The sequence below is a fragment of the Cryptomeria japonica genome, chromosome 5, assembly GCF_030272615.1.
Source record: "Cryptomeria japonica chromosome 5, Sugi_1.0, whole genome shotgun sequence".
NCBI lineage: Eukaryota > Viridiplantae > Streptophyta > Pinopsida > Cupressales > Cupressaceae > Cryptomeria > Cryptomeria japonica.
In genome coordinates, this window is record NC_081409.1 from 32,591,505 (window position 1) to 32,602,663 (window position 11,159).

Here is an 11,159-nt window from a genome sequence, read left to right on the forward strand (position 1 = left end):
GGCATAAGATTAAATGTTTACAAACCAATAACGGTGGAGAATTTTGTTTACATGAATTTGATGATTTTTGTGCTGAATGGGATTAGATGAATCAAGGTTGTTCCTTTCACTCCTCAAGAAAACGATACAGTCGAGAGGATGAATAGAACAATTCTTGAAAAGGCACAATGTATGTTGTCAAATGCAAGTTTAGGCAAAGAATTTTGAGCAGAAGCGTGTAACACAGCAGTGTATTTAATCAACCGAAGTCCATCATCTAAATTGGATTTTGGTATTCCCGAAGAGGAATGGCAAGGGAAGAGGATTTCATACTCGCAGCTTCATGTGTTTGGATGTGAAGCCTTCTCGCATATACCCAAGGAGAAGCGAACCAAATTGGATCCAAAGTCGCTGAAATGTATTTTTGTTGGGTATGGCGAAGAGCAATTTGGGTTCAGATTGTGGGATCCAGTTCATAAAAAGATTGTTCGCAGCAGGGATGTAATTTTCCATGAAACCTCCTTCCCCGCACTACAAGATTCAAAAAAACCAGAGAAAGAATATGTCCCTATGTCTTTGTTTCAGAATTCGACTACTAGCGCTCTGCCTCCGGTCTCTCATTCAGTGGGAGCCCCTATGACATCTACCTCAGTTGAATACAATTCTCAAATTGAGAATGATGAAGAAAGTGCTGATAATGTTTGGTCTTCGTTTAATTATGAAATTGAGGGTATGCAGAATAGCACACGAGCCAGCACTCACGTTGAAGAAGATGTGGTGGGACATTCATATGGTGAGCACTTTGGCTCACGTTATTCCCAAATTGTTGGGCACCCCTCTCGGTGGTTTGCATCTCCACTGGTTCCTGCACAAACCAACCCAACCTCCCCACCGCTCATTGGGCTTCCACACTCACTGCATACTGTGAAGAAGGCACAACACGCAGCAAACTCCCGGCAGCCTTCCTTGCCACGTGACGTCCTTCACGGGCTCTCTGCAGGCGTTTCTTCCTCTGCGGTGGCACAGCCGTGGAGTCACCCTCCCGTGCAGACCGTGGAGGATGCTTCCACGGGCCCTCCACCCCTCGCTCTCCTGCGGCCACAAGCCTCCACGGTCCAACTGCAAAGTCCTCCCGTGCAAGCCGTGGAAGATGTCGCCACGGCTCCCAGCCCTCTGTACACTTGCCCAAGGCAAGCCGTGGAAAGTGGTTCTGCAAGTTTATCCTCCTGCGATCTGCGTGCATCCAACATGGATAAAAATCCACAGGCTTTTGATTACCCTGCAAACAAAGACATTACCAGACACAAAAACAAAGACATTACAAGGAACATAAATAGAGACAATGGGAGTGATGATGATTTGCATAAAAAGGGAACTTATAAATTGAATGACTCTACCACTCAAATAGAGAATCAATTGAGGAAACCAACCAGACAGAGGCGACCTCCTGCAAAGTTTTCCAACTATGATTTATTGTTTTGTGAAGAAGCTGAACCTACTTTGCTCATCTCTAATCAAACAGAGCCTGCAACATACAAAGAAGCTTGTAAAATTGCAGACTGTGATAACTGGCACGCTGCAATGTGCGAAGAAATAGACGCACTATTGTGAAATTAGACATGGGATTTGGTGCCACTTCCGCCTGACAAAAAGGCATTAAGAAATAAATGGGTGGATAAACTAAAAGATGAAGTCGATGGTCACAAAAGATTTCGAGCAAGACTAGTTGTAAAGGGATATGCTCAGCAGCAAGACCTCGACTTCAAAGAAATTTTCTCGCTAGTAGTTAAAATGACTACCATCCGAGCAGTATTGGGCTTAGTTGCAGCCTGGGATCTTGAACTTGAATAGCGGGACGTGAAGACGGCATTTCTCCATGGCGATCTTGATGAGGAACTATTTACGCATCAGCCGGAAGGATTCATTAAAAAGGGGCAGGAACACCTCTTTTGTAGATTGAAACGCAGTTTGTATGGGCTTAAGCAAGCCCCCCGGCAATGGTATCTTAAATTTGACAAATTCATGATTGATCACAAGTTTACTCGCAGCGAGTCTGATCCTTGTATCTACTTTAAAAAGCTTCCTAATGGCGAATTTGTCATACTTCTCCTTTATGTGGATGATATGTTAGTGGCCGGCACAAGCATGAGGATTGTGAGTGAACTTAAAACTCATTTGGCAAAAGAATTTGCCATGAAAGACTCAGGGGAAGCAAAGAAGATTCTAGGAATGACTATTTTTCGGGATAGGAAAAAGAGAGAACTTAAACTATCTTAGCAAGACTACATTAAAAAAGTTTTGGACAGATTTGGTATGGCGGATGCTAAGTCCGTTTGTGTACCCTTAGCCTCTCATTTTCAGTTGTCTTCTCAATTGTGTCCAAAAACACAAGAAGCTAAGGAGTTTATGGATAAAATTTCATACAAATCTGCAGTTGGAAGTCTCATGTATGCTATGGTGTCTACTCGACCAGACATTGCTCATGCCGTGGGATTGGTGAGCAAATTTATGGCTAATCCGGGCAAATCACATTGGGAGGCGGTCAAGTATATCTTGCGGTATCTCAAGGGTACTTCTGATTTTTGTTTATAGTTTGGAAAGGACAAGGCAGTTTTGCAAGAGTTTACCGATTCTGATTTTGCCGGTGATTTAGACAAAAGAAATTCTACTTCAGGTTATGCTTTCACATTTGCCGGGGCAGCGATTAGTTGGGCTTCAAAATTGCAACATACAGTTGCTCAATCGACTGCAAAGGCTAAATACATAGCTCTTTCTGAAGGAGCAAAAGAAATGGTATGGTTGCAACTCTTGTACAGTGAGTTGGGGTTGAAGCAATCAGATTTTGCTTTGTTTTGTGACAACAGCAGTGCCATTTTTATGACTAAACATCAGACATCTCAGCCACGGTCAAAACATGTTGATGTTCGCAGTCATCATGTTCGCCATATGGTCGAAGAAGGCAAGTTTCATGTAGATAAAATTCATACTGACATGAATCCAGCTGATGTGCTCACTAAAGTAGTTAAGTGGGAGAAGTTCGATTTCTGCCCAGCTTCTCTCGGCCTTTCCAATAACTGATAGCAGGATTGAGTGGGGGAATCGACTTGTTGCAGCAATTCGTTGGTCTTCAGTGGGAGATTGTTGGAAGTGAAGTCCAACGGACTCCTTCCTCTTGCCACCAAAACTCTTGGCTCTTCAACTTCTCCTTGGGAGCTTTTTAAGAGCTGATTGTAATTCATTTGTAGAGGTTAATTCTGGAGCTGCTTGCAGCTGTGCATGTGTAAACCAGATTGGTTATTAATCAATTGATTCCCTTGCATCAAGTGTGGACGTAGGCAATTGCCGAACCACGATAAATCTGTGTGTCTCATTTGTCTGTGTTGTGTGTTTATAATTCTGTTTAAATCTGCTGTTTAAATTCGTTTATTCATCCTAACACTTAAACCCATACCTATCCACATACCACGATTCTATTCTTAAAATCTGTATGCTGTTAACATTTGACACTTAGTTCAATTTGCATCAGGCTTTGCAATGCTTTAATTTTTACACTTATGATCCAAATGGATGGGGTGTGCTAGTAATAAGGACTGTTGTCATGGTCCAAGGAATTGTGGTGCAATGGTAATGAAGACAACCTATGATGTTAATCCAGGTTCAAAGCCCCTTAAGATAACAAGGCAGCCTCTCACCCCCAGCATATATGTGGTAAGGTTGTAGTTTAACAGAAATGGGTTACATGAAAGCATAACCCATGTTTGCAAATCTTAATAACAGGACACAATACATACCAAGAAAAAAGAAATGTATGCTCCATAATGTTCGCACTTAATGCGTAGCAACCAATAAACGAAACTCTGACTACCGGATAATACATACAAATCCATTGCCTGCAAATTTGTAACTACACAATAAAGCATTCATATACATACAGTTTCTGGGTCCATGACAACAGTCCGTATTGCTATTACACCGTATCTATGATTCCAATGAAGACAATCTATGATCGTAATCGAGGTTCGAAACCCCTTAAGCATGATCCATGTTTGCAAAACTTAATAAACTGACACAATACTTATCAAGAAAAATAAATGTTTGTTCCATGATATTTGCACCTAATGCGTAGCAACCAATAAACAAAGCTCTGACTGCAGGATAATACATACAAATCCATTACCTGCAAATTTGTAGACCGAATTTTTTCATCAGGCTTTGGAAAGGCAGCTACAGTTGCAAGGTAATCGGTTGCAACAGTGCCACATCCCACCTGGGCACAATCCATTCATTGAACATAAATATAACCCAAAACAGGCAACTGGGTGTGTGAACCCATAATCATTCAATGGAAGCAAAGGGAAAAGGAAAAAAAAGCATTTCAGACAAGCATTTGTTGTGATTGCAAAATCATACCACAATTCGTTGTTCTGGGAGAGGAGGAAGGCTGATGGAAGAATTAGCATCCTTTTGCAGAGTACTTTCTGTATAACCCATCTTGACTCTGAATCAAAAACTTCTAAAATCATGGCTACAAGTTGCGACAACCCAAATTCAATATCACAACACTAAAGAAATAAACGCTACAGATTTTTAAGGAAACAAGCAAATTGGGTACTTATAAACAAATAGCAGTATGTATTATTCCGGTGATCGCACCTTAAAAATTTGCTGATGTTTGAGTGTTTTGTATGTAGATTATACCTCCCAAATGTTTTAAGATTTAAGCCAAAGGAACGAAATGTACTTAAATGAGAAGCAGAGGGTGGTCCTGAAAGCCTTTTTAAATGAGATTGTGAGGGCAGAGAAGAAAGCGCCATCGAGAGAGCTAGCGACTCCTCGTGACTTGGAAGGCTCGCTGAATATAAAAGAACAGGATACCGTAGCCACGACGATGAAAATAAAAATAATATTAAGATAAAGTTTGTTGTGGTTGCAAAATTTTGAATGCCCATAGAAACAAATCACTTAATTTTTTGGATTTCGAATGTACAATAGAAGGCAAGGGTGTTATTTTTTTATTTTTTTTAATTGATAAAAAAATTGAAAAGAAAAAGATTACAATAGAAAGACAATGAATAGACTATCAATAGAATCATGAACACATATAATCATAACAAGTCAATTTGTTGTCTATGAATATGATAAATGTATGACAGTCATAGATGTCCTTGAACATGACAAATGTATGGCAATCAGAGTTAATAGTAGAGACTAGCAACGTAAATCATACTAAACAACATAAACATTGTTTCGTAAATGTAAGACATTGACTATCCATGAAATTCGTAGCATAAACAATATAAAAATTGTCTTGATTCTCGTGAACATGACAAATGTATGACAACCAAAACTGACAATGGAGACCAATGATATAAACCATAGAATAACAATGAACGAGGAAAAAGAAGCAGCCGTTAATTTTGCAAGAAAGGTCTTAGTCTTTGAGCTGTACAAATCATCTAGTTTTTGAGCAATTGATCCACTTGACATTTGATACATTGAATCTAAAAATCCATGGAATCCACCTGTAGTTGAGAGAAGAAAGAGGCAAGAGAGTAAAATATGTCAAAGTAAAGCTTTAAAACTACAAATTATTGATGATCATTATTGTTATTAAGCATTGTTTTATATATGCTTCTCCATAAATGCAACAAAATAACATGACAAATTTCATTAGCAATAACATTACTATGAAGACTGACCCCAAGCAAGACCTTTTTCCAATTAAGTTTATATTCAAAATAGCAAGCAAGTCATGAAAAATAGAATTTCATTGCTTTTTAACAAACTAGCATTCCCAAAAAAAGTCTCTCATATCTTCATGTTTCTCACATAAAGAGCAATTAAGGGGTTGTACCATGATACATTGACTTGAGGGGGTTAATCTTAGCTAAGGTTTTAAATTCCTTATGCATTTTTCAAGAGGATGTGTGGAATGTTCATAAAAAACAAGGATCGTAGTGGCGAGTATCTATTTGATAGATATTAAGTAATAATAGCAATAGTAAAGTGTGTTTGTATTAGATATTACATTGTTGTTTTCACATGTGAAAAAAAATAATAACTTGCACCAAAACAAGGTGCAAGGATTAGCTGATAGCAAGGTATTAATTGGGTAATTTATGAGAGGGCAAGGAAAAAATCCTAAGAAATAGAAATTGCTTTTCTTAAAAGATTGTTTGGGTTGAGTACACTAGTTGTTGGTTGCTATATATCTTTTTGATGCATCTTATATATAACTTTTGCAAATCAAAAAACATACCAAATTAACCATTCATCAAAATTAAACAAAAATTATTTAATATTTTTACAAGTATATAAATTAATTTTCCAAATATCTACATTATTTTATGTAAATAAAAACTTATCTTTAAATTTGATTTTATTATATTAATGTTTTGGAGATTATTCTGTAATTTCTTGGCAATTATTTGTTGAGGATTTAGTTTGGGACTTGGCTGGATCTCTGGTTTGGATCGAGGACCTTTTGTTTGTAGCTTATGTGCCTTCTTATATTCTTTCCGGTTAGCGTTTTGAGGTAGGGATCCTACCCATGTCTTGCATGTTAAAATTCTTATCAGTTTGTAGAAATTTTATTGGAGATTTCTAAATTTCTTTTTGTTGAATATTGTTTGGAATTCTGGGTTTAAGTTGGGATTTTCAGAAGAAAGGGGTTTCATTTTATTTTGGTATTTTGTTTATTGAATCAAATTATAGGAAATTCAAGAAAAAAATTCTTGGGATTTGATTATTAAAAATAAAATATAAATCTTGGTGTTGTATGATGAAATTGGATGTTAGATTTGGGCAAATTGATTCTCTGAGAAATTCTCTGTTAATTCCCTGAAAGCATGTGCTCAATATTATTTGAGATTTATATGTAGTTTGCATTTTTTCAGGTTGTGATATTTTATTTTTTCTTGATGAGTTTACTGTTCTCTGTTTCAATATTGGTGTGTTTACACACACACACACACAAATTTATTTATTCTTGTGTTAATTTTATTGTTTATTTCTCTGCATATTTATTTGTTGGCGGCTCTGTCTTACCGCCCCCCTATTCCTTTTTTTTGGTTGTTGTGGGAAGAACTCCCATAGCCATGGGGACTCCCCACGACTGTGTTGAGTAACTCCCACAGCCATGGGAGCTTCCCACGACTGTGAGATGTAACTCCCATAGTTGTGAGAGCTTCCCAGGACTGTAGGTTGTTACTCCCACAATCATGGGAGCTAGCCACAACTGTGGGGAGTAACCCACAACCGTGGGTAAATCCCACAAATTCATATATATATATATATATATATATATATATATATATATATATATATATATATATATATATATATATATATATATATATATATATATATATATATATATATATATATATATATATTTGTGTGTGTGTGTGTGTTCCTTAAATATGTGTTTGTATTAAGGAATATATGCATATCTTAGCTAAGGTATTAAATTCCTTATTTATTTTCAAGGAGGAAAACAAGTGTCACAAGTATATGCTTCAATAGATATTAAGTAATATAGCAATAATAAACTTTGAAGAACACAAATGGACACTAAGAGGGCGGAGGGGGTGAATCATTGTATTTTAAAACTTCTAACTATGTGTGCAAATACTACTACTGCAAATTAGAGAACACACACACACACACAAGAGCACACCACAAAACATCAGATGTATGAGGAAAACCCAATGTGGGAAAAACCTCAGTGAGAATAGTTGTTGGAGTCTACTGCTCCAATCTAGCCTCATAGTAAATAACAGCTTACAATATGTTTTAGGGCACCAATCCCTAATATTGTGAGTGCCAACTCAAGGAGCACCAACCCCTAGTTTTATGAGCACCTACTCAAAGGAGCACCTACCCCTACTCGGAGCACCCACTCAAAGAAATTGCAATAAGATTCAGGTTTAGAATGATAAAACTAGGTTACAAATAAATTTTGTAACATTACAAAATTCTCATGTCTTAAGAATGACTCTCTCTGATTCTGAGGATTACAATTTATCAATTCTCTACAAACAATTCTTTGTTCTTCTTCTCTGGTCTATACTCTTTTGTCTTCTTTACTCTGTCTCAACTTCACATATCTCATATTGCTTTTTGTCCTCAATCTTTTGTTGCTACAACAACCCCCACTACTTTGTTTTTGCAACTACACACACTCTAACTCTCTCTCTATCTATATCATTCAACAATACACTTCACTTCAACACATAATGTATCTCTCACCATCAACATCAAGAGATGCCTTTTGTTTCACAAAAATCTCTTTCTCATCTACTCCCATTGAATCATATCAAATTTCTCTACCTACTGTCAGCTCTCTTGTTTAACAAGATCTTATTCTCTATCTACAAAATGATTTCAAACTAGATGCATACCTTAAATTTGTTTCATCTATCTTCAGGTCGATCATTACATAGATTACTAAACTTAGTGATCTGAATCTTCCCTTCTTGAATACAGTTTGTAGTAGATTGGATTTCCCTTTTTCGATCGTCCATCTGCATTGAATAACCCTGCCCTGTTTTTTGCTCTTTGGGGTTATGTTCGATTATCTTTCTATCACAGGGTTTCTATTTTTAGCAAACTTGATTTGTACAGCAAATCTAATCCTACCTCTGTCAAGCATCACGATCTCATCAACAAACTACAAAAGGTTCGCCATTAATGAGATTATTGTCCTCTTATCGATCTACCCAGACAGATATGATGACTTTATTATCCACCTTCACCGACTATAGCATATCTAATTTGTTATGTCCACCAAGGAGCCACATGTCCTCTTATTCTTCATCCAGTTCAAATGGTCAAGGTTGGTCAAGATCCATATGGACAATCAGGCTGCACAGATTAGTTGGTTTCCATGTGTAATACCCTAAAAATGATCATCTAAACCATGAGCCCCTAATCTCGACAACGTTACCAAGGTCCTAACCAAAGGCATTTAAATCAATCTTGAGCACATAGTTAATTTCTTAAATCATCAAATGTCACATGGAAAATTAATCAACCAATATTAATTAAATATTTATTAAATTAATTAAATCATTCCAAGTAAATCATTTTTTAAACAATTATCCTATTTATTTTATTGAATATCCTAGCATATTTAACGAAATAAATCAATTTGCCATCAAATCTTCAAAAAAAGAATTAATTAACAAAAAAAAAGAATTAAAATTTGAGAAAAGAAATCAATTTGAGATAATCTTGAAAAACAAATTAAAAATTGATAAATAATCTCAAAGAAAACAATTAAAACAATTAAATATTAAAATTGAATGAAATAGAGAATAAATTAGTTTTTTCCCGATTTTATCTTAATTTTAGTTCAATTTCCTTTAAAACTGAGAAAAGCATCCAATCACATCAATTCACTTGGATTGTGCTTCCTCTTGGAAAATATTGACCGCTCATCATCATTCGATCTCAGCCTTTGATTTCTTTATGAATTTTCTATAAATTCAGGCTCTCATCTCCTAATCAAGGATCTGGAGAATATATTGTTATTATGCTATTTTTGCTCTAGGTTCATTGAGAATTTGCATTGAGATATTGCATATTAGTTATTTCATATTACTTAAATCATTTATTAAATATTCACATATTGCTTAAATCATGCATATCTAGCTTAAATCATGCATATCTAGATTAAATCTTGCATCCATTTGGCTCATATTCATACTCATAGATTTAAAAATCCTTCATTTAGGTGTTGTCTAGTCACTAGATAACTTAGCAATCTGAGAGCAATCTAAAATCGCATCTACTAGAAGGCAATGGGTCGCTTTGTAATGGTTTATTATTCATTGATTATTGATTTACCAACCATGCATCTAATGACTTAATTGAAGTGTTGTGTATTTCAGATACAGATAGAGGTCCACTTTTCACACACACACCATGTTGAGCCTAACCTTTGTGTTATGCGATCTGCAAAAGAAAAACGTTCATCGCTATATAGAGCTATCCCGAAGTCATCTTCTCAAAGCTCCATCAGTATAGTTATAACTATCGGGTTAACATCTTGGCTCTACTCCGCCTTCAAAACTTATCTCGATGACTATTTGATGCTTTTGATCCCTCTCATCGGCAAGAGTTTTTTAAATGAAAAATCCACCTTTGATTTCACTTGTCGACATAGGCTATCCTGAAGCACAATCTCCAAGCCAAGCGATCACATATCATAATAGGCATAACTATCGGCATAAGAAAATCATGTTAGATCGACAGTATAAGTCATTCTGATAATCATACTATTAACTCACCTTTATTAACATAGGTATCTCGATAATCGATCTCCGCAGTGACATACTTCATCGACATAGGCTACTCCGAACTGAAAAAGTTCACTCCAAAAGAACCACTAATCAGGATAGTCATAAATATCGGCATAAGGAAAACTTGTTAGATCGACAGAACAAGTTAAACCGATGTCATACTGTCGATCTCTCATTATCAGTATATGTTATTTCGATGATCAAACTCAATGGTGACAACCTCCATCGGCATAGCTATTCCAAAATGCACATCCATCGAAAAACTAACACTATTGGCATAGCAATAATGTGTCAATTCGCCTTTAATAGCTAACCCGATAAGTGACTCTTGCTTTGTTACCAGTATTGCTATCCTGATATGTCAAAACACAAAAGAAACTCCTACATCAGTATAGTTATCTCGATCTGACAATGATGCAGTATAACTCATGTGTTATGTTGATTGTAAGGAATTGAAACCATCAACAACCTGCAACCCTTGTTTCTATGCACTCTCCAATCTGCAACCTCTCTAGTATCCACTCTGTAGCACTTGTTAACATCATTGACACTAATTTCAACAATCTCCCCCTTTAGCATTGATGTCAACACACAACAACAATGCACATGGGAAGCTCTTTCTCCTCCCAACAACACACACAAGCAACTCTTTCTCCTCCTTTCATGCCAAAACAGACATATAAATTTCTCCCCCTTTGACAACAATGGCAAAGTGACCTGCATATAACCTATAAACATGATGTTCCCCCTAAGATGTTCAGCCTGGACAATGCTTGGCAATTGTTGTCTGCTATAAAGTCCATTAGATGAACTATTATTACAATATAAACAACAATGTTAATACTACTCATAAAAATTTTAGAACTCCCCCTGAAC

At 36.3% G+C, this 11,159-nt stretch overlaps 1 protein-coding gene across 9 annotated transcripts in view; it reads right to left on the minus strand.

The window, feature by feature from the left end:
• The window catches only part of LOC131057390 (uncharacterized), a 208,873-nt gene extending 203,983 nt beyond the window's left edge, over positions 1-4,890 (minus strand). For 3 of the 9 annotated variants that reach the window (XM_057991555.2, XM_057991554.2, XM_059221073.1), the window contains exons 1-3: positions 4,633-4,886; positions 4,390-4,477; positions 4,157-4,246 (exon numbers count right to left, since the gene is read on the minus strand). In XM_057991555.2, the coding sequence (XP_057847538.2) occupies positions 4,157-4,246; positions 4,390-4,477; positions 4,633-4,793 (339 nt within the window). In that variant the 5' untranslated portion in view covers positions 4,794-4,886. Of the gene's footprint in view, positions 1-4,156; positions 4,247-4,389; positions 4,505-4,632 lie in introns of all 9 variants that reach the window. The other 6 variants (XM_057991557.2, XM_059221072.1, XM_059221075.1 and 3 more) reach the window with 5 other exon arrangements.
• Positions 4,891-11,159: the final 6,269 nt, after the last annotated feature.